This window comes from Typopeltis vanoorti, chromosome 2 (genome assembly GCF_054136105.1).
Source record: "Typopeltis vanoorti isolate ZY-2024b chromosome 2, IOZ_Tvanoo_1.0, whole genome shotgun sequence".
Taxonomy (NCBI): domain Eukaryota; kingdom Metazoa; phylum Arthropoda; class Arachnida; order Uropygi; family Thelyphonidae; genus Typopeltis; species Typopeltis vanoorti.
In genome coordinates this window covers 135,596,448-135,621,175 of record NC_143550.1, presented here as the reverse complement: position 1 = coordinate 135,621,175, position 24,728 = coordinate 135,596,448, and the positions used below count along the sequence as shown (strand labels likewise).

The window sequence follows — 24,728 nt, the reverse complement described above, 5'->3', positions numbered from 1 at the left end:
ATTACTGACGCTTCCCGTGTAGCTGGAACTGTGCAGGTATATTTTAGCCATATCTCATGGGCACAAACGGTACTGCAAAAAGGAGTCGATATTAGCGATTATCACTTCGAAGCAGCCCCAATAGCACTGGCCCCAACAAAAGTAACAGTATCAAATGTTCCCCCTGAAATTCCTCATCAACTCATAAGATCCATGTTATCAAGATACGGTTCGGTCACAGGAAAAATACACACATTGTCAGCAGCTACGAAGAAGCCCGAATTTGCCCATGTCAAAAGCTTTCGAAGGCAGGCATTAATGCATTTTCCAAACAAAGGCCACTGCACGACCTCCCAAAATTAATCAACACGGACATAAACGGAATAACCTATACTTTCTACTTATCTTCCTCATCACAGTGCTTCTTCTGTCATGAAGATGGTCACAGGAAACAATGCCCCTATATTACCAACGGTTCATCAACAAACATCCCAGCCCAGAATAGTAAACCAGTTGAACAGAATAACATCGCACATGAAGAAAATCAAAGCATAGGAAAAAGTAAACCAAAAATCCTCTCCTCATTACAAACTTCAGAGGAAAGAAAATCCTGAACTGAAAAAGACAACGCTCACGTCGCTCTTGAACGCCTGCCAAGTAATGAGATCCAAGGCTTAGAAAACGAAGTCTCACAACACAAAAACACGGATCCTCCCAACAGAGATGACAAAGACGAACTAATTAAAAGCAATCCCCAGACCCAGCAACCAGAATCACTAACTCAGCCTCCCACTAATTCAAAACCTCACCCTATAGAAGAAACTACTCAAAATGGCCTTTCTTCACCTGCAGCCAGCCAAGGAGAAACAGAGTTCCCAGACGATGAGGAAACTGTATTTCCACATGACGACCTAGAAGAAGAGGAAGCTGAGGGCGAACTTCCTCACACTGAGGGTACCCTAACCATGAAGCAGCTGTCATCCTTCATACAGAAAGTGCGAGGTTCTCCTCACAAACTAACTATAGCCCTTAAATACACCACAAGAATCCCAGAACTAATATCTCAACTTCAGGACCTACACTCGAAACTGAAATGTAAAAAGAGCAGAGCAGAGGTTAACAGGAGTAAGCGAATCTACTACCTAATTAATGGTCTACAAACACAGTACCAGGACCAATATTAGATTAAACTTACAATCAAACTTTCATAAATCATAATGTCTATAAGCCTTTTCTCTCTCAATGCAAGAGGATGTGCCTCTGCTCTACGCAACAGAATAGTCTTTGACCAGGTACAAAAATATCATATAGACCTAATACTAATGCAAGAAACAAACATCAACTCCTCATCCAATTTATCCAGAAGATGGGCAGAGTGGCCTTATGACTTACAGCACTCTGCAACCCAACAACATCATGGAGCAGGAATTAGCTTAGGTGTACATCAGAGATCTCCCTACAAACTAAAAGTGATTGCTGATATACCAGGATATGCCTTGTATGCTCACATAATAGCACCCAACCATAATACCCTGCATGTGTTCAACATCTACATACCACAGCAGGATGCTCTGGCATCACAAATCCTGGATTTCGTTCAAAACCATCTGTCTAGTATAGACCAAGAACATGTCATAATAGCGGGAGACTTTAATTGCACTCTTGACCAAGAAAAAGACAGACTTCAGTGTGCTGAACATCGTAGCCAATTAATAAACAAACTTCAAACATTGGTAAACGATAATGAACTCATCGACGTCTTCCGGCATCAACATCCTGATAAGAAATCCTACACATGGAGGTCAGCAATCACAGTGACAAATAGGCCACTCTACCAAGCACGACTGGACAGATACTACATTTCCAAACATACCTTGCCTCTAGTCAGAAACATCTCACACATCCCTTCCTACATTTCAGATCATTGTTTCGTCAAGCTGCAACTTTCATTATCCTTGGAAGCATCCAAATCAGGAAGTGTCTACTGGATCTTCAACAATACTCTCCTGAAAGATCCAGATTATATAATAAACACTCAGACTTTAATAACCAACCTCACTCACTCGAAAGTGGATACAGAACCAATGAAAACATGGTGGCCCCACCTAAAATCATGAATAAAATCCTTTACGCAGATCTACAGTCACCAGAAAAATCAACAGAAGAACATTAGAATCAGACAACTTGAAGAACAGTTCAAGTATCTCCCAGAAGAAAGCCCTGAACATCATTCTGCCTTGCAAGCCATGCAAAGACAGGCAGAATTATCGGCAAAAGGTGCCCTACTTAGATCGCGGCATACACAAATAAATCTTTCAGACGCCCCCACAAAATATTTTTTCTCTTTGGAAAAAAAATGCCAGGCAGCAAATTCCATTTCTGCTATCAGACTTCAAGATGATAGCATCACAGAAGATCCAAGAAAAATCACCTCTGAAATCCTACAATACTACAAGAATGCATACAGCACTGCAGGAACATCCCATCATGCCATTCACGAAATACTGAAAGAAACAAAAAAAACTCTGCAACAGATCGGAACCACTTAGAAAAGAAAATCACGCTACATGAACTGAAAACCGCATGCACATCCTTGCCAAAGAACAAATCTCCTGGCCTTGATGGTCTCACGTCAGAGGTTTTCCAAGTCTTCTGGAATCAACTCGGACCACTTCTCCTCGAAACACTGCAAGAAGCCTACATCAATGGCCTCCCACAATCCGTCACGACCTCAGTAGCACGATTGATACCAAAGAAGGGAGACCACACGGATATCCGAAACTGGCATCCAATCTCCCTAATTAATACCGATTGCAAAATAATTTCCAAAGTTATAGCAAACCGAATAAAGCCAACACTGCCTGAAGTTATTGGCCAACATCAAACGTACTCTGTCCCAGGAAGATCAATACATGATAACTTCCATTTAATAAGAGACCTCATCCAAATCGCAAATAGCCAACATGAAGACCTAGCACTCGTCAGCCTTGATCAGGAGAAGGCTTTTGACAGGGTAGAGCACGAATACCTTTATGAAGTTCTAAAGGCATTTGGCTATGGTCCTCTCATCATTGAAACAGTGCAATTGCTTTACAGAGATGCACACTTCTGTTTAAAAATCAACAACAGGCTCACTCGCACTTTGTCATACTCTCGAGGGATCAAGCAAGGATGTCCCCTCTCTGGTCAGTTATACACACTGGCCATAGAACCCTTCTTAAAAAGAATACACGACACCATCATCTGCAAACGAACCAGAATAATAGAACCACATCAAAAAATTACCTTATCAGCATATGCTGATGACGTCACTGTAATAGTACGAAATGAAGAAGAAATGACAGTAACCGAGGAAGCACACAGACTATATGCACAAGCCTCAGGGGCCAAATTAAATTCTGCCAAAACCACAGGCTTGTGGTCAGGCAGATGGAAGTCTAGAAATGATTCTCCGATCGAATGTACCTGGTCAAGCGAAGGACAAAGATACTTAGGTGTGCACCTTGGCAACACCAAAATATATAACACACTGAACTGGACGCAGCTGCACAATCGTTTTAAACAGGTGCTAGGTAAATGGAACAGCGTTCGTTCCATGTCTTCACTTAGAGGAAGAGTACTAATAGTTAACCAGATGGCTGCTAGTGTCTTATGGCATACCCTCAAAGTACTCACACCTCCTGAAGAATTTCTCTACCACATTCAAAAGGAAATCAAACGTTTCCTCTGGAACAAAACTAACTGGACAACATACCCTCAACTCTGCAAGCCACTCAGCAAGGGAGGTCAAGGCCTGATTTCCCTTGAAAACAAGATTCGATCCTTCAGGATAATCCTCCTCCTAAAGACACTTCAATGCAATCACACTTATGTAACCACCTTCGATTACATCACGAAAGCATCCACCAGAGGACTTACACTTTCCACAATCCTCCGAATGGCCAGTCCTGCACCATCTCCTCCTAAACTACCTCATTTTTACAAAGATGCTCTACAACGATGGAAAAACACAGGACTCCATCACACACTCACAGGATCAACAGAGTCAGCTGTACTTACAGAACCACTATTTTCAAACAAAAACATCACAGGTCTCACAACCGGCCAGCCTTTTCTTTTCCCTACATGGAACTGGGCAGGAATAAGAGTCATAGGAGACCTCCTAACCCACACCCTAAAGTGGAAAGCATTCACAAGCCTACCAATGAATAACCCAAAAACTGAAAAGCAATATCAACAGTTGCAAGCCTCCATTATAAAAGCCTATCCAGATATCGCTACAGCTCAGGAAATCCGTATTCCTTCTAGAAACTGCTCGGGACCAATATTTCATCTTGTACAATCTGAAGCCTCACTTCCAATTCATCCCTCCAACTACAAGAAAATATACCACTTCCTCATGTCAGTGTCCCCATCCTCACCATTCTTATATTCAGCCTTAACACTCTCATCTACAAGGCTGCATATACCACACAGTTTTCAGTGGGATCTGCCATATAAATCAAAATGTGCCAAACCAGATTCCGAAATACAGTGGAGACTATGGCATAACATCTTGCCAACTCCTTCAAAGCTCTATAAATTTAAGCTAAGAGAAACGGATCTGTGTCCATTCTGTGACGTTTCAGGCACCTTGGAACACACATATCTGACCTGCCCTGCAAACAAAGTGATAATCACCTATGCCCTGAATACCGCCTCTAGCACCTGTAACTACACACACAGCCAAGAAGACTACTGGAATTTAGTCCACACAGAAGAAAACAGACACAGAACATGCAATTTCATCTTCATCTGCGCTAAGGCCGTCATCTACAGTTTTTACCTAAAACAGACAAGAAGTAACCAGCACCCATCCATCACTGAAACTGCACAAACCCTCATGCACATCCTCCGTCGGAAACTAAAAAGCAGGCTTCTATTGGAACTTGAGCACTTCAAAGAAACAAGAACTGTCGCGAAATTCCTAGAGGAGTGGAATCCAACTGGTACCCTCTTCTGGATTGACGACGACAATGTGCTTCATCTGAATGATAACTCAGACTGAAACTGAACTGTTAATTTTGAATATTCATTTATATCTCTATTGTACACCAGAAAGGAAAATGTTTTTCTTTCTCTGTAAATATATACTTATAATATGTAAATAGTCATTGTTGCCAAAAAAAAAAAAAAAAATATCTATCTATCTATCTATCTATATATATATATACACACACACACACACACACAGTGGATTCCGGTTAATTGGGACTAGAACATTTTGTCTCAATTAAGTAGCTGACCCAATCACACAAAATTTTATGGAAAAAGCTAAAATATCATAAAAAGACCTTTGTTAACCATGTTTTATTAAAAAAAACAACTAAATGTACATATGTGTCAGTATCCCTAAAGAGGTTAATTATACATAGGTATCTATCAGAGAGGAAACTCTGTAGCTCAGTCAGTATAGGTGAAGTCATTGGGTTGGAAAGACCTGGGTTCGATTCCCATCAGTGACGTGAGGAACTTTTATCTGGTCTCTTTTTGACTAAAGGTGAGTTAGCCAGTCTCATATGGAGGTAGGGAGTTTTTTTGCCTGGAAACTCAGGTTTTTCGTCTCCCAGAACAGGCAAACCGACCACACATGGATTACAGTCATGAATATGTCCCAGACATATGCCTGGTCCTAAGCCCAGATAAAATTGGGGGAGTTGGGGAAAGCAATAGTGAACTACCCGGTAAAAATTTCACCAGGAATATTTTGTGGGCGATGCCTACAAAGTCACCTTCGGTCAGAATCGACTGAAAGAGAAAACCAGTAATCTATCAATATCACCAAAATCTATCATATTTTCCCACTGGTATTTAATTCAGCTAAAGGATTGCCTTCTTGCATAAAGCAGCATCATAATTCAACAATAAATTTCCTGGCATCCTGGTTAGTCACTCGCTCATGTTCAGGTGTGTCATCTTCATTATTTTCCTTGTCTTCTGGGGTCTTTAGGTGTTTTTTTGCAATTTGTTCAACAATTGCATTCTAACAATCTTAATTTTCATTGTAACATTGTCAGTGCATAAAAACTCTTCGTAGTTTCTGACGTGTTGCAGTTCCAAAATGATTTCATTTTTATTATCCATCATATCTGCATTTCCTGGTTCGAATTAAAACCAAAGATGATATCAGAAGATTTCCTTTGGTGGTTTCAAGGTTGTAGTGTACAAACCTTTCACAATACAATGACTTCAAATTTTTCATGATTCCCATAACCAGTAGCTATACCAGGGTCTTGGTATTAGCAGGAAGAAATTCAAGTTTCATGTTTTTCAAACAATCTAATTGAGGGTGTGTCACACAATTGTCCAGAAGTAAAAAAATATTTCTTGAATTTCATTGCAATTCTGAATTTCAACTCATTAGCCATTCCTAAAAAACAGAAGTCATGCATGCATTCATGTTGGCATAATACTGAAATAGCAAACTGTCCATTCTAAGCCCTTTAAAGTATCGAGGCTTGGAGCTTTTTCTAATAACCAACAGCTTCTGTTTGTCACTCCCCGACATATTAAAGCAGCACAACACAGTAACATGATCCATTGCTTTTTATTTTTTAATGTGACAGTGTTGCAAGTTTATAGTTCGGGGAACCATCTGGTGTGGCATGATAAAACAGACCTGTTTCGCCAATATCACAGATTTCATCAGGACTAAACTTCTGCAGCAATTCAGGTAGTTTAGTTGATTTCCACTGTCCAGAGTTTCCAGTACCAGCACTGTCCTCACTGTGTGCCTTCTTAAATTTTATTTCATGTCTGTTTTTCATTGCAATAACCAACCATCTGTAGCTTTAAAGCTCACATGGCCCAGCTTTCTAGCTAACTCTTTTGATTTGATTTTTAACATATGGCCATTGACATGCATGCCTTGTCCAATTACAATAGAGGACTATTAATCAAGAGCCTCCTCAACATCTGATCCTTGCCTTCTCGCTTCCATTTTTGGGATTTTCCCTGTTGTCCAGAATGCAATGCTCATTCTCACAATTTGTCTGGCTGACCTAACAAATGTGTTATTGTAGATTTTGGAACACAGGTTATCTCTGTCAGCTGATATGAATACTGGAATTGGACAGTTGGCTTTTTATTTTGTCACGTAAAGTGATTTTATCTGCTAACATTAGATCTTTTCTTGACATCTTGACAGGGGCCTTATGACAACAACAACAAAAAAAAATTATGTCGCTACACTGTTACACTTTTTATTAAAAACTAATGCACCTGTTTTAATCAAAGTACGCTATCTAGGAGTCATTGTAAGTGGAATCGTTACACTGTCAAAATACGTGCATCCTCTGTACTCTGTATCTCGACTCTGACTGACAGCAATACTCTCTATGAAACTCACTACACATGTGCCATCTACAGCCACTGCCCCGTTAAAGTGGCAAGATGGCTCAAATAAGCCAAGAAACTTTGGATTATATTCTGAATTTGTTTCCATTCTTCAATATCTGTTCCAAATAAATGACTGCCTTGATTAATTGATGCCCCAGTTAACTTAAAACTACTGTATATATATATATATTCTGACAAAAGCACAGGTTCTGCCAGTGGCAGAAGAAATCATGCAGATTACTTCTGCCATAATGTGTGATTATTAACTAACATTAACTTGAAATCTCTAAAGGAATTTCTGGTTTTTTTTTTCTTCGAGAAATAAACAAAAAAAAGTATAAAACACAAATATACAGAATCAAAATTAACTTCAAATTTAATGATTACATATAATATCATATTTAATACATTTTAATTGTAAAAAAGTTTGCAACAAGCTTGATTACAAACATGGCAACTTTTTTTAAAGGTAACTAAACAAAACTAATGTGAAACTCACAGAAACAACTCTATCCATCATGATCAATATGGTATGGAAAATGGATAATAAGGATGCATTTTTTGCCTGAAAAACATTAAATTATAATAATTTTAATCAATTCATGAAATTTTCATATACACAGAAATGACAATTATAGTAGTGATTTGTTAATGATAATTTTGCAGATATGAAGAGATTCAGTATGTACTGAAAGAGCAGTAGTTGACTTTGAGTCATATATATCTAATTTGTTATTTCATCTCAAATTATTTTGATCCACTTGATAAACAGTGAAAATTCAAACTGAAATATGAGCATACGAGTGTCTGTATAGAAAGATCATTTTTGAGTGAAGAAGAATTAAAGCAAGCAATGTAACCACGAAAAAAAAGCATATGTGGAACTAATCTCCATGTGGTATCATTATAGTGCCAAATATTAATTATTATTATTATTATTATTTCGGGCAACTCCAAGGAGTCAACATACTCATCAAGGAGGCCCTAACATCATGTCAAGAACAACTATTCGACATTCACAGGGTATCTATCATACCTCACCTTGAACTCATTCATGGTCATAGCACCCACAACGGACTCTGGCAGCATATTCAACTCATTCACCATTTTCCAAGTAAAAAACCTAGCCTTAACACCCCTGCTAACCACATTCTTGCTCAGCTTCCATGTATGGCCCCTAGTCCTCCCACCACCAGTCCTATTCTCAAAAATATCTTCTGGATTAATCCTATAGAAACCCTTCAGTAATTTGAATGTCTCAATCATATCACCCCTTTTTCACCTGTCAACCAATTTTTGCAACCCACAAATCTTCAACCTGTTCTCATAAGGTTCATTCCACAGACCTGCTATCATCTTGGTCACTCGTCTCTCGATCCTCTCCACCTCCTCCCCATCAAGAAGAAATCCTGGCACCCATATCTGGGCTCGATATAGAGGAACAATAACTTGTTTGTCTCTGATTGTTAAAGTTTTCAGCACCAAGTGATTTGATGAGCTGATTTAGTCACTTTTGCAATGTGACTCCTAAACTTCAACTCCCTATCCATCAACACTCCCAAATCCCTGGCCTCATCAATCTCCTGGAGTACAGTTCCACCAATGCGATATACTGTTGCTAATCTTTTCACTCCAAAACGCATAAACTTACACTTTGCCACATTAAATTAATATCCATTTTCCCTAGCCCACTCCTCCAAACTATCCAAATCATCCCGCAAAATTTTGACATCCTGTGCACTCACAATTGCTCTACCCAACTTTGCATCATCAGCAAACAAGTGAACACTTTCTCTCAGATCCTTTCCTATATCATTGATGAACAAATTGAAAAGTAGTGGTCCAAGAACAGAACCCTGCGGCACACCACTAGTCACAAGCCGTCTTTTGGACCCCACTCCTGAATAAACCACTCTCTAGTATCTCTCCGTCAACCACCCTCCTATCCATCTCACCAATCCTATATCCATCCCCATCTGCTCCAGTTTACTGATTAGAGTTCCATGTGATATCCTGTCAAAGGCCTTGGCAAGGTCCAGTAGAATAACTGTAAATCCATTACCCTTATCAAGTTCAGCCATCACTGTGTTATAAAACGTGAGCAAGTTACTGAGGCATCATCTACCCTTCACAAAACCATGTTGTCCCCCATGCAGTATCCCATTTTCATCTATCCAATCCTGTATTCTTCTCTTGCCTAATTTCCCCAAGACCTTGATAACGATTCCTGATATGCTAATCGGTCGGTAATTTCCAACAGCAATCTTGGAACCTCCTTTATGCAGTGGAACTATTTTCCCTTCTTTCTACCCCCTCGGGACTAACCCAGACCCGAGACTCAAATTAAACAAAATGGTCAAGGGTACTGACAATTCTTTAGCCGCTTCACGTACGACATGAGCTGGTATACCATCCAATCCCACAGATGTATTGACATTGAGGTTTTGTAATAGACTACTCACCTCCACTTCATTCACCACAATTCCCATATAATCTATTGTTTCATTCATTTCTGCAATGTCACCACCTGGAAGATATACTCTTGCAAAGTGCTCGCTCAGTAATTCAACTATATCAACTGATTTGGTTACCTCCCTACCATTGGCATTCTTTAAAATCATTCTGCCATATACATTTTTTCTTTTACTTGCAACATATCGAAAAAACTGTTTAGGATTCAATTTAGCCTGCATGGCCAATGTTCTTTCGTAATCCTTTTTTGCTTTTCTTACCACACTCGTTACTCTTCTGGCCTGCGCTTTATACTGTTCATTATACTGTGCCTGTCGGTCACCTTTCTTCTTAAATTCCCTCCATAGTTGTTTCTTTTTTTGCAGCTCAAGCTTAATGGTGTTATTCATCTATTTTACCCCTACTTGATTTATTATTTGGACTCTAGGTATACAGTCGGCCATTGCTTCATGCAAACACTTCTTAACCGCCTCCCATGCACTATCAAATGATACAATGTTATTAGTAATTTTTGATATCAGATATCTTGATATCTATCAGAAATTTTGATATCTTCAAAATATTATCGTATAGATGACGAATAAGTGTTGATCGCGTAGGCTGACTTCTTTTTGAGAGTGAGATTCACATAAAATGTTTTTTTACATTATTATTAACTTCCTATCAATTATAATTATTTTTTCTAAATTAATCTATCATCTGTTAGGTGTTAAATGCTGTCATATATTGGTTTCTCGAAGGCACTACAAAACAATCCTAGCATCAAGAATCTGTTTTTTAACCTTTCCTCTCCCATTCTGTTTAAGTATCCATACCATCTTAAATTAACGTCTGTTGCACACTATTAAGGGTCAAAGCTGTATAACTGAGAGGAGACCTCCACATAGCCTATAAAGGAATGCGAAGAACCGACCAGGGCTTCTAACCTAATGTTCAAACCTCACCTTCTCATGGTGCACCCTGTTAGACATCTACTTGGATACTGAACGAACGAGGATAGGTTGCAATTTGGGATTAGCCAACAAAATTTTATTCTTATTGGCTTAAACCACAATATAAAATTATGGTACAATATGATAGAATTTCATGCCAGCTGGGTGTCCACCTGGTTAAACAGGGGCCTCCCTTTGTTTCCACGAGGGAACCAGGGCGAACAGCAAAAAGTCAGCTACTGGAACAAATTCTAAAACATACCCGAACTCAATCACAGTTAAACCACAGTAAAACCACAATGTACAATAATGGTACAACATGATAGAATTTCATTCTGGCTGAGGTGTTCCGTGGGTTAAACAGGGGACCCTCCATTGTTTCCATGAGGGAACCAGGGCAAACAGCAAAAAGTCAGCTACTGTAACAAATCCTAAAATACACCTGAACTCAATATCACAGTTCAAGATCGGTACTATCAACATAAGAAGCCTGAATGGCAAAGGAATCGGATAAGTACCAGACTTATAGGTGTGACTGAAACAAAAAAGACAAAAATTGGTGAGAGCTTTCTGAGCAATAAATACAAAATGTTATATTCAGGCAATGACATTCAAGAAAAATAAGGAGTAGCCATTGTATTCAACACTAAATATGAGGCTAATCTTCTTGAATGGCAGGCAATTTCAAGTAGAGTGATGTTAGCAAATATCAGAATGGGGAACTGGACAATGAGACTTATTTGTGCCTAAGGTCCCACAGAAGGTTCTACTAAGGAAGAAGTAGAGGAATTTTTTGAGGCTTTAGAGAATGCTACTGACACAATGAAAAAGGAAAAGTTGGTCCTTGTTTGGTATCTAAATAGCAGAGTAGGAAATGATTGTCAGACAGAAAAAAAAAAAAAATTGGGGAAAATTTGTAATAAAGAGTAAAGCTAGTAATAATGGCAAACATCTGTTTGATTTCTTCTCAGGACATGGATTGGTTATTACTAACACAATGTTCCAAATAAAAATGTGCACAAATTCACATGGAGAGAGAAGAGGCAAGGGATCAGAAAAGTCTCATTGACTATGTTATTGTTGATAGTGATGTTTTCTCCCTGGTGCAGGACACTAGAGTGTACAGAGGATTTGAAATTGGAAGTGATCATCATTTAGTCATGAGCAGGATAAAATTGAATTTCATATTGAAAAGAATAACATATAAGAAAGTTTTCAAGGGAATGAAAATTGAGCAGCTGTCGGATGTGAACTATAGACTAAAATACACAAAGATTATTGAAGAAAAAATGAAAGAGTTTGAGAACAGGAACCAAACCTTGGAGATTCAGAGGCAAGCCCTGAAGAAAACACTGATTGATTCAGCCAGAGAGACAATTCGAGAAGTTGTCTGCAGGGATAGAAAAATCAGAACTCTGTGCAAAACTAGCTATATAAAAGTCATAGGAAGACTTTGGTAAGAAGAGAGAAAATAAATATAAAGAAGGTGGAAAGATATTCTGGAAGTTGTTGAAGAAGCTCAGAAATGGAGGAAAGTGTGCTGTAAAAGGAATTAGAGATGATAAAGGTGACATGAAACGTGGAGAAAAAAAAACTCCTTGAAGTATGGAGTAATTACTTCGAAAAATGAAACTAGCAGTGATGACAGCACATGAATAAAAAATAATATGTTAAAACTGACTCCTGGAGGAGTCAGTTTTAACACTAGAGGAATAGGGCAGGTTTGAGGTTTAGAGGTACAGGAGGAGAGTGTGTTTCAAGTACTGAGTACCCTGGATGTCAGTAAAGATGTGGGACTGGATGGTATTTCATCATGAGTTTGAGAGAATGTGCTAGGTAACTGACAGTGCCTTTGACCTGGCTTTTCAATGAATATCTGGCTGTGGGAAAGGTGCTCATGGAATGGAAGGAAGGTAAGATAGTGCCATTGCATAAGGGTGGTAGCAGACTGGACGTGTCTAATTATAGGCCAGTTTGCATGTCAACAGTAGTTGTTAAGATCTTGAAGAAAGTAGTGAGGGACCATATACAGCATTGGGCAGATGAGGATAGTGTATCCGTGAGAGTCAACATGGATTTGTGAAGGGGTGCTCTTGTTTTAGCAATATGCTAGCCTTTTATAATAAAGTTACAAGAGCATTACATGAGCGAAAGGCATATACTGCTATTTTCTTAGACTTAGTGAAAGCATTTGACAGGGTGCCACACGATAAACTGATATTTAAGTTGCAGCACATGGGTCTGGATGTCAGATTGGTCAACTGGATTCAGGATTGGCTGTCCAATAGGTATCAGAGAGTTGTGTATGGTGGAGCAATATCAAAGAGGCAGAAGGTTACAAGTGGGGTACCACAGGGCTCAGTACTGGGACCTATATTGTTTAACCTTTATATCAATGACATTGTCAGTGGATTGCAAGGGGATATTCAGTTGTTTGTGGATGATGCGAAGCTGGGAAGGATTATTAGTAATAGTGCAGATGTGGTAGCCCTGAAAGAGAATTTGAATAAGCTAGATAGATGGGCAAATGAATGGGGGTCAGTTTAATGCAGCAAAATGTAAGTTCTCGAGGTTTGGGAAACATCGGACGCTGCATACTCTATGGGAGGAGTTATACTGGAGGAAGTAGGGGAGACTAGAGATCTGAGGTTCACGATTGATAGAAACCTGAAATTTAGGGGACATATTGCAAAGGTGGTGAAGGTAACACAGAGGATTGCTGCAATAATGAGAAGAACACTGACCTGCAGAGATAAAAGGGTTATCATTCCGCTGTATAAGTCTCTGTTCAGATCACACTTAGACTATTGTTCTCAGATTTGGTTCCCAGGATTTGAAGGGGATAAATTAACTGTGGAAATGGTACAAAGGCAGATAACAAAGATAGTTTCAGGACTGTACCATGTTAGCTATGAGGATCGGCTGAGGGGAATGTGGACTACAGAGTTTGGTGGATAGAAGGAGAGGTGATATGACTGAGACTTTTAAACTGTTGAGAGGTGGTTACAGGGTTGACACTGGGGAGTTCTTTCGCTTGTTCAACATCGAAAGTTGAACAAAGTGTTTTGTTTTGGGGAGTTTGACATTGGGGAGTTCTTTCACTTGGTTCTACAGTGAAAGTTGAACAAAGTGTTTTGTTTTTTAACTTCCCTGGAAGTTACGAAAGAAAACTGTTTGCAAGAGGGTGAGGAGTGGGTTCTTTGCATGGAGGGTGGGTTGAAACATTGAATGCATTGCCAGATGGAGTGGTGAGAGTGAGAATGGTCGAGTTTAAGGAGTGGTATGATAGACTTTGTGTTTCTCATGGGGAGGACATCCCCTCGATGAGTCTTGATAGACTTTGTGTTTCTTAGGAAGGACCTCCTATGATGAGTCTTTTGACTCCAGAGGCCTGAATAATAATAATAATAATATCCATACTTGAAGTAGAAAAAGCCATCTACTTCAAGCCATCAGAAATGTGGAATGGCAACTGGAGCAGATGATATTCGACTAGAAATGCTCAAGTATGGAGGTATAAAAACTCTTACAGTGGCTGCACTGCATAGTTCAGAAGGCCTGGACAGAGGGACAAACTCCAGATGATTGGAGTAGAGTTCTCATTGTACCCATATACAAACAGGCAAATAAAACTGAATGTGAGAATTACAGAGGTATTTCCCTACTGAGTGTTCCTGGTAAGATGTATGCAAGTACACTTGAGAAATGGTTGAGATGGATTGTGGAAGGGAAGCTTGGTGAAGAACAAGATGAATTCAGGCCAAATAGAGGCTGTCAGGATCAGATTTTCCCTTTACAACAAATAGTTGAGAAATCATGGGAATATAACAGAGATCTGTATTTAAGTTTTAAAGATCTGGAAAAGGCATATGACAGGGTGGCAAGCTATTCAAAACGCTACAGTTGTATGGCATCAATAGGGCATTATATCAAGCAATACTTAGTCTTTATTTGAGTTGGCAGCAGTTAGAATTGAAGGAAGTACAGGAAGTTGGTTTAATGTTAAATCACGTGTCAGACAAGGATGTACGTTATCCCCTCTGTTATTCATTATCTATATGAATCACATTATGTAAGGGAAGTGGTATTAAATCTGATATCAAAATTGGAAATGTTAATCTCAGTTCTTTTCTTTATGTGGATGATGTTATATTTCTAAATAAATCCGCTACAAGTCTGCAAGATTCCCTGACTAAATTGAATAACTGTTGTAATAGATATGGTATGAAGATCAGCAATAACAAAACAAAGAAAAGAAAATAGGCAGAAGCATTGAAAATATCAATTTCATTGTGAATGGAAAACCTATAGAAAAAGTAAAACATTTCAGCTACTTAGGCATGACTTTTAGTGAAGATGGCAAATTAAGTATGGAAATTGACAACAGAATCAACAAAGCTGGTATGGTAAGCAGTCAACTGAGTAAATTTATAAGAAATAAGACCGAAATTAGTCAAAACACTAAATTAGCTGTATACAAGACAGTGTTCAAATCAATTTTAATTTATGGATCTGAGAACTGGGTTAGAAGTAAAACACTTAACCAAAGAAATCCAGAAAAAGATTAGGCGCATGAACAGATGGCATCAATGGCAATATCATATTAAAAATGAGGATATTAGGAAAGAACTTGACATTTGTAGCATCCAGGAATGTGTTAGAAGAGCTAATCTCAGGTAGTATGGTCACTTAAACAGAATGGGAGAAAAAACAAATAAATTTCCATGAAAATTTTTTGCAAAAAATTTTACTTTGTTAAAAGTATAAAACAGTCTATATGCATATATAAAAAAAATTTTATTTAACAATAGTAGAACATTGTAATCACTGAAATTTATTAACAAGGAATTTTTAATAATAAAAATTTTCAAAAATGATTATTCCTTAATATATAAATACAACAGAATATATATATATATATATGTTTATATATAAACAAATATTACTTTTATTTTAATATAAAAAGAAATATTACATAACAAAGATAATTTGGAGATATGCTTTTAACTATATAACAATTAGTATAAATGTAGATTTATTTTACATATTTATCTGTCTTGCTTTAGCTGCCAAAATTTTTAATAATATCTTTAATGTCTAATGAATCCATAATATTATTTTTAATTGATATAATTGATAAATCCATTAGACGTTCTCCAGACATTGTTGACTGCAAACAATTTTTTATTAGTTTCAGTTTGAAAAACTTCTTTCCCCTAATGCTATGGATATTGGTAATGTTAAATGAATATGCATCACAATCACATATTAGGAAACATGTCATTTAATATATTTTCGTATATATAATTTAAAACATCCTGATAAGCCGACTCTTTTTTAATAAAACTGTAAACTTTTTAATTCCTCAAATAAAGTCATACCATCAATATCGCAATTGTCAGAATCTTGATTGTCGCTCAGTTTTAAGTTCAAATCTTTACAATGTTTCATTAAATCTTCATCGCTCCAATCTCTTAATTTGCTGATGTCTCTTATAACTTTAAAGTCCTCACTGTGTTGTTTTAAGAGTATGAATCTTTCCATGACTGAAGTTATTGTCGTGTCTAAAATCATGAAGAAAAACTTTATTTTAAAATTTTGTTTAGGATCATGCATTGTCTCATCTGATGCTTCATAACCAAACATTTTTGTTTTTGTTCTTTTGCGAATGTCTGGAAAAATAGGATCAAATATTAAGATCGTTTGCTACTTCTTTTGCAGTTCTAATAATATTTTCAAAATACTGGTTTGTTCGGCGAGTATTTAATTCTTGTATAACATTATCAAGATTTTCTGTAATTTTTCCTATATCAAATGTCGAATTCTGCATTATTTTGCTTGCAATATTTACGAGACTTAAGATTTCGTACCAAACATGAACAGAGCAAATAAATTTAAACGAATAAATCTTTGAAATTAAGTTGTCTGCCGGAACTCCAGAATCAATATCTTTAGTTTCATCTTCCGTAATATCAAAAAGAGCCTGGTAAATTTCCTTGATATTATTTTTAAGTGGCTTTATTGCTTCTGCTCTACTTTCCCACCTAGTAGCAGAAAGTGGTTTCACATTTAAAACACGAATATGTTTTTTTTAATACATCCCAGCGCTTCACAGATATTGAAAAATAATTATATAATTCCTGTATTACCCCCAAAAATTTACAGTCTCACAGGATATCTTAGCTACATCATTAACTACCAAATTTAATGAATGAGCAACAGACGGAATAAAAAAGCTCTTGAATGTATTTCAAGGAATTTTTCTGCAGTCCATTATGTTTGCCTCACATATTTGAACCATTATCATAAGCTTGGCTGCATAAATCTGAAATGTTAATATTCAATAATTTTAAATATATTTTTATAAATTGAAATAGTTCTTGCCCAGTGGTATCTTCTACAGATTGAAAACCCAAAAAATTTTCATGAATTACTGCTATATTTGTATTTTTATTTTGATTAACAAATCTAATAACAATAGATAATTGTTCTGTGTGGCTTATATCTGGAGTAGTGTCAAGAATTAATGAAAAATATTTTAACTCTTTAACCATTTGTAAAATTTTTTGTTTTATAGCTTCAGAAATTATGTGGATGATTTCATTTTGTATTTTATCACCTAAATCATAGGTGGCCAACAGCAGGCCCAAGTGCTGCATGTGGCCCATAATGTAATTTTGTGCAGCCCACGGCACGATAAAAACTATATTAAATTACATATAGTATCAATTTAGCTATTGTTTAGACCCCAGATTTTCTGTTTAATATACTAATTATATTCATTATTTCTAATGACGTAAACAATTTATATTCTCAACACTGAATCAAAATTGCTTTAAAAAGATTACTCAATTTATAATATCTACTGCTTCTCTGTGCGAGTTGTACTAGTGGGAGTGGTAGATTTCTATGCGCTCTAGAGTAACGCATCACTGAAAGTCACTTACTCTGCTCTGGTTACAGAAATATGTAATTAAATTTAAATTAACAACTTATATTTAAATCAATCAAGTATTTTATATTGTTCTTCCAGTAGTAAAATGATTTAACATATATAGTAATTCAATACATATAACTATTGCCTTGAAAAAAATTGCCTTGATCAATGCAGTTTATTTTTATTTAAGTTCTGTCTAAAAGTGTGTGGCCCGTGACAATACCACTCATCAAATATTGGCCCTCATATAGAATGAAGTCGGCCACGCCGTGACCTAAATAATGAGCAATGTACCTTTTTTGGGATGTTTGGATGTGATGCAAGTGTTCTGCCATTATCGAATCAAATCAGTGACAGTTTCTACTAACTTTAAAAAATTGCCGTTATCATTTCCAAAATGTTTTTGTGAAGAACCTCTAAAAGTTATACACTGTCTTGATAAATATTGTATTATGTAGATTAACTGTTCTATAACAGATTGCCAATATTTTTTCTCAGTTTTGTATAATCTTTGTTGTGTGTAATCAATAGTGTATTTCTTAATCAACAACATTTTAAGTTGGCTGTATTTTGAAAACAGTTTTTAATGTGTGTGTGGAACTTGTCTCGTGTATTTTTAGTATATGACTCAAATGTTGCTAATCGTTACAACCGTATTCGTTAGTAAGTTGGGAATTTTGACTACCAAATATTTTGCAATAATAACAGAAAACCGAATTTCGCGATTCTGAATAAACTAGATAACTTCGTAAAAGTTTTTTTCCATTTGCTGAAGTTCGATAATAGTTTGAACCAGAAACTTGCGGCCAGATTCATCTTTGAGAAATTCATTATTAACTACTTGATGCAGGCAATGCTCAACTAAACAATCTCTAACTTTGATAGTTATATGATTCGACCAAGTGACTGGATCATTAACATTAAAATTTAAAGTAAAATTTGAAGTTTCGTGTTTCGCTGAATCGGAATCCAATATTTCTTCTGCTGAAACTGTAGACAGTCCAGTTTCATTTTTGCATGTAAGATTTGTTTCTTCATAGTTATCTTGTGCCCTCTCTTTTTCTGTAGTAGAGCTACATGGAGTACTTGCTTCGTCAGAACTTTCTGTTTGTTTTTTTTATGTGGTACTGAAGTTAAAAATTTATTCAGCGATCCAGCCAATATATGTTCCAGTTGTACTCGTTACAATTGTCTTTTCCTGTTTTGTGCACCAGATAACTTCTTTGGCTTTTATTCTGACATCTAGGGGTTAACACACTTGGTTAGACTTTAAAATAAGAACAGCATTAAAAGTTGTCCACCAAAATAAATAATTTCTAAAATTTTCCCTTAAACTTTATTTTATAACCCCTTAACTGACTATTATTTTTAAGGTGAATGGCCCAAGACTGACTTTTTTTTTAATTACAGATTTTGATTTTTCAGATGTTTTGAATATTAAATATGCTTACATTTTAGGTATTTTTTGAAAATTAACATGTAGAGATATTAGCCACTGATTGATTTCTCAGTGATATTTATATAATATTTTTTACATGCTGTAATTGTTTAATAATTAAGAAATTTCTAGAATATTAAAACTATTTATTAAAGAAATTAGTAAAAGGACCCCAACCCCAATGTCTTCCAACCGGAACAAGAACAAATATATAAATAAATCTCTTATTGAAAATTATTTATTTTCTAGACATCTACCCAACATAACAAAAATCTTTTGTTTTCAAAATAAGATAATTAACTAAAATGAAACAATTTAACTGATTTTCAAACTTAGCAAAACTATAACAGATGTACTTACTTTACGTGAATAATAATCCAAATTCACCAAAAATTTACTAAACAACAATAAATGTATTTTATAAAACAAAAGGCAACTGCACAGTAACACTGTTACTGTAACACACAAAATGAAATGATGCAAAAATAAACCAAAAAGTATCAAGAAAGGGCCAATTGCAGTATGTGTAAACAAACTTTGATCATCTAAAGAGTTTTATAGCTCATAAGTAACCTATGTTTATTAATTTAATTCGAGCCGCGTCAGCCTGACGTGCCGATAGTCTACCCCGCATATATACGGAATTTTTATCTATGGTCCCTCAGCTGATTAATATGTTTATAATTTATAAACTTTATCTTTAAAATTTTATTTGTCTATCAAAAATAAGTACAAAATTAAAATCAAAGCCAAAAATTGTCCAAAGTCACTTAAACACAGGATACACAATACACTCAATATGTTTCACATTCAAAATTGAAATGACACTGAAAAAAATGTAAGTAGTACATATTTGGATAGACGCTATTTCGTCTATCCAAATTTGTAGCAGAATTTGAAGAAAACGAACATCATAATATACACCTATGTTTCAGACTAAATATTTTTGGATAGATCAGTGTTTCTGAAACTTCAGATATCCATGTACCCCTTCTTTATATTTCATTATTACCAAGTACCTTTTCAAAATACCTTATCAAAATCATAATAATAAATAAAAATATATTTCATTGTAAATGTCTGTTTTATTTGAATTTAGATGCATTTGAACAACAAAAAAAATTTATTTTTAATAGAACAAAATTTATAACGATACCATACATTTTTACTTAATATAAATAATTTTTCATCAATGAGAGGAGTGAAATTGCTTATTTCTATATCTGCTATATTGCTCTCGTTTGTGCGTTTTATAAATCCAGTCTTTAACCAATGATCTATACTTAAGAATTTGAAAGCTAAAAAAATTACCGTATTTCCTCGTCCATAACTCGCACTTTTTTCCCAAAATTAAAGTTAAAAAATCGTGCTGCGAGATATATGCAGGGATTTTCAGAAAAAAAATGAAAATGGGTATGACATACCAAGAAGCTTCTATTCTCCGTCACTTCTTCTGTCCTTGAAGGCTGTTTTCCTTGTGTGCAATCAAAGTTATTTACTCAAATAGAGTCATCTTCTTTCCCATTATATCAAGCAAAAATTACCAGTAATTTAAGACTTGAGATATGTAATTAACAATCCTTGACAAATTACTAATGAGAAGTGAAAGATGTGCAGCGATTGTAGGCCAGTAGAGAAAGAGCAGCTGTTAAGAAGTGCATATGATTGGTGAGGTATTAACAAAAGATCAAGCGACCCAAACAGAACAAATTTACAATTGAATTGAAATGCTAATTCTCTTAAACCGATTTCCATAATATCTGAAATGCATTCACTATATATTTCTTAGTTTTAACACGTTCATGATGGGGGGGGGTAGTGTCAAGCAAAACCACATGTTGCACCTGCAACATGTGGTTTGCTTGAGTGTATATAGCAGTTTCTGTTGGAGGAAAGATGCGATTCATTAGTTAGTGTTTATATTCCCAGTTGTCTGTAATTTCACTATTTGTTGAGAAATATATTACACAGTCTGCAAATGTCTGGGAACCTTATTCAGTGACATGATAAAACTAATTGGTTTTCATCAAAGTCACGTCAGGGATACCAAATGTATCCCTAAAGATGCTGATAGCAAAAATCGGTGAAACTAGTAGGACGATAAATTAACACTTGACTAACATTCATAAAATGTTTTATAGTTTATTAATTGGTTTTCGTGTTTCTGCAGTATAATGGCTGTTGGGGATGGCGTATTGTTTACTGCGGGTTATCGCTCCAATGTGAAATTCGGAGCGGTAGAGACTCGCAATTTGAGTAGGAGAATTCATGCATAATATAATTTAATATATACATATAGACTATAAAAGTTTATGAAATTCACATCGTATGATACTTTATGGGTTGTTTCCTTAAGTATCTAATAAGTGGATTCTAAAATGATTAGTTTTAGTATGTATGACTATAATTTTTTTATTAATAAAATATAATAAGCACATATTTAACTGTCAATGGGAAATGGCACCATTTTTATTTGCTAACTAAACGTTGTATTTTTGCAAAATATCTTGTTGCCGTAATACGGCTGAATGAGCGACATTATTAAACAGCGCTGTGAGGCAGGCTGCCTCTATGCTACCTCCTGTCAATGGTACTGGGCAAAGCACAGCATAAGAATGAATTCACGGTCTGTCTTAAACTACCAATTTCCACTAAAAATATAATAAACAATCGAAAATATTTATAAAATTTTCACTGAGTCGATGCTTACTCTGTGAAATAAAATCTGTAGTAATACTGATAACGTTTCACTTCAAACAAATTATAATAAAACTGGTGATGTATTACGTTATAAGTGTTATTAGATTATTAAGAATTCATTTGACTGATTTAAAATTTCATTTTTATTTCATTAACTATAATTTGTAATTGTGTAATTTATATATTACGATATAATTCAAGAATAAGAAACTTTATATATATATATATATATATATATATATATATATATATATATATATATATATATATATATATATATATATATTTTATTATCATTTCCCATGGTGAAATGGCACCCCTCACTTCAAGCGCCCTTGTGCGAGGCACAATCTGCACAACCACATGGCACGGTCCTGATTGGAGGAATTTCAGATATATCATTTGTATGGAGACTATACAATTGAATTTGGGAGTATGTTACTCTAATGGATGAAGAGATATCTTGGGCAGTGACTACTGATGTAAAGGAAGCAAAGTAGTATTAATGGAGAATTTTAATATGGAAGAATGGAATGGCTGATAGTGCAAGTTATTATTTGGAGCAATTTTGTGATAGTTATGAGGAAAAATGTATGGTAACTTGCTAAAGGAGGAGTATTCTGGAATTTATAACATGACAGGAATTATTGATGGATCATATTAATTATATTAATAATCTAGATGTGAAGATGGTAAATTAAATATGGAAATCGACAACAGAATCAACGAAGCTGGTATGGTAGGAAGTCAACTGAAGAAATTTATATGGAAAAACAGAGAAATTAGTCAAAACACTAAATTATCTGTATACAAGACAGTGTTCAAACCAATTTTAACATATGGATCTGAGAGCTGGGTCAGAAGTAAAATAAAACACTTGACCAAAGACTAGAATTTCAGATATAGCATTGATATGGAGACTGTACAATTGAATTTGGGAGTATGTTACTCTAATGGATGAAGTGATATCTTGGGCAGTGACTACTGATGTAAAGGAAACAAAGTAGTATTAATGGAGAATTTTAATATGGAAGATATGAGAGTCCTGAGAAAGATTAGGGGCATGAAAGATGGCATCAATGGCAATATCATATTCAAAACAAGGATATTAGGAAAGAACTTGACATTGTCTGCATCCAGGAATGCATTAGAACAAAAATTCTCACGCTTTTTAGGTGACATGTGCTGCAGATACTCTAAATTTAATCATTAACGATGCAGCCAAAGTGAATGCAGATACAATTAGTTTCTTTGCAATTATTCAAGAAATATACAATTTCTTTTAATTCTATTACAAATGTTGGGCAATCCTTTTAAAGTTCGTGAAAAATTTAACATTGAAACAGCCATCAGAAACGCGATGGGAAAGTAAAATTAATGCAACCCACCCTCTACGATATCAGTTAGGAGAAATTTACGATACACTTTTTGAAATTTTAAATAATGAAAATTTTAATAAAGAAACTCAGCATGAAGCACAAACATTATGTGCTAAAATAAAGGACTACAAATTTATTTGCTTTCTTATAACTAGGCATGATTTAACAGAATAAACCCTGTGAGTAAAATGCTTCAAAACAAAAATATGAATTACACTTGCTTTGGAATCTATCAAAAACTTAAAAATATTCTTATGAGAGTATCGATCAGATACAAATTTTAAAGAAGCTCTAAAAACGGCAAAAGAACTGAGTGAAGAGGTGGATGAAGAACAAGAATTTAAAACTGGTACGGAAGTTCCACGATGAAAGAAGACATGACAATTTGACTACAAGCATCATTACGAAACGCCACAATCTCCAGAAGATAAATTAGAGTGAATGTGTTTTATACACTTCCAGACGTTGCAATGTGTTCGTTAATAGAATGCTTTGAATAATTAAAAACATATTATGATAATTTCATTTCTTTTATAGATTACTACAAATTAACAACGAAGATTTATGAAAAAATTGTGACGATTTAGAGATTCTCTTGAAGGACAGTGACAATAAAGACGTAAATGCAATAGAACTATATGACGAGTTATGTGCTTTCTGGGATATTTTTCGGAGGGATAATTTAAATATTTAAAACTCTTTCAATATTCTTAATTTTATTGTGTCCAATAATTTATCATTCCCTAACTTTTCAATTGCTTTAAGAATACTATTTATCTTGCCTGTTAGTGTAGCGAGCGGAGAACGTTCCTTTTCCAAGTTAATGGATTAAAACCTACTTAAGAACAAGTATGTCACAAAATAGGCTTGTTAGTTTGGCATTAGTAGCTATTGAAAATGATATATGTGCGGAATTAGACGTTAAGACCATTATTTCTGATTTTGTGAATATGAAATCAAAAATCTTAAAATTTTAATAAAAAAAATTTCAAGAATATTTATGCCATAATAAATTTAGTTTAATCCTTTATCCAAGTGTGAGCAAACAAAGTTTGCACCTGAAAGTATCTTCAGGACTGGAGTAAGGTGGTACAACACCTGTACACTCCTTGCAAAGGTGGAGCAAGCTACCAACACTCCTATCTCAATATCTCCCATAATGCAAAACACATCTCCTTGCGGATATGTCTAATGTTATGCATTAAGGGAAGGGCCACAACCAAAACTAGTCTGGGTTGTGGCCCTTCATGTGGAGTTGTGAAGGGCCACATGAAGGGCCCTTCATCTGGGTTGTGAAGGGCCACAACTCAGACTAGTTTCGACCTAAAGGTCAAAACTAGTCTGGGTAGTGGCCCTTCCCTTAATGCATAACATTAGACATATCTGCAAGGAGATGTGTTTTGCATTATGGGAGATACTGAGATAGGAGTGTTGGTAGCTTGCTCCACCTTTACAACGAGTTGCCCTGGTGTTGTATCACTTTACCCTAGTCCTGAAGATACTTTCAGGTGCAA

At 35.6% G+C, this 24,728-nt stretch overlaps 1 protein-coding gene across 2 annotated transcripts in view; it reads right to left on the bottom strand.

Moving 5' to 3' along the window:
- Positions 1–7,789: 7,789 nt before the first annotated feature.
- Positions 7,790–24,728, bottom strand: part of LOC150109448 (aldo-keto reductase 1B-like) — a 212,260-nt gene continuing 195,321 nt past the window's right edge. For both annotated transcript variants that reach the window (XM_090408381.1, XM_090408374.1), the window contains exon 10: positions 7,790–7,921. In XM_090408381.1, the coding sequence (XP_090264507.1) occupies positions 7,879–7,921 (43 nt within the window). In that variant the 3' untranslated portion in view covers positions 7,790–7,878. The remainder of the gene's footprint in view (positions 7,922–24,728) is intronic.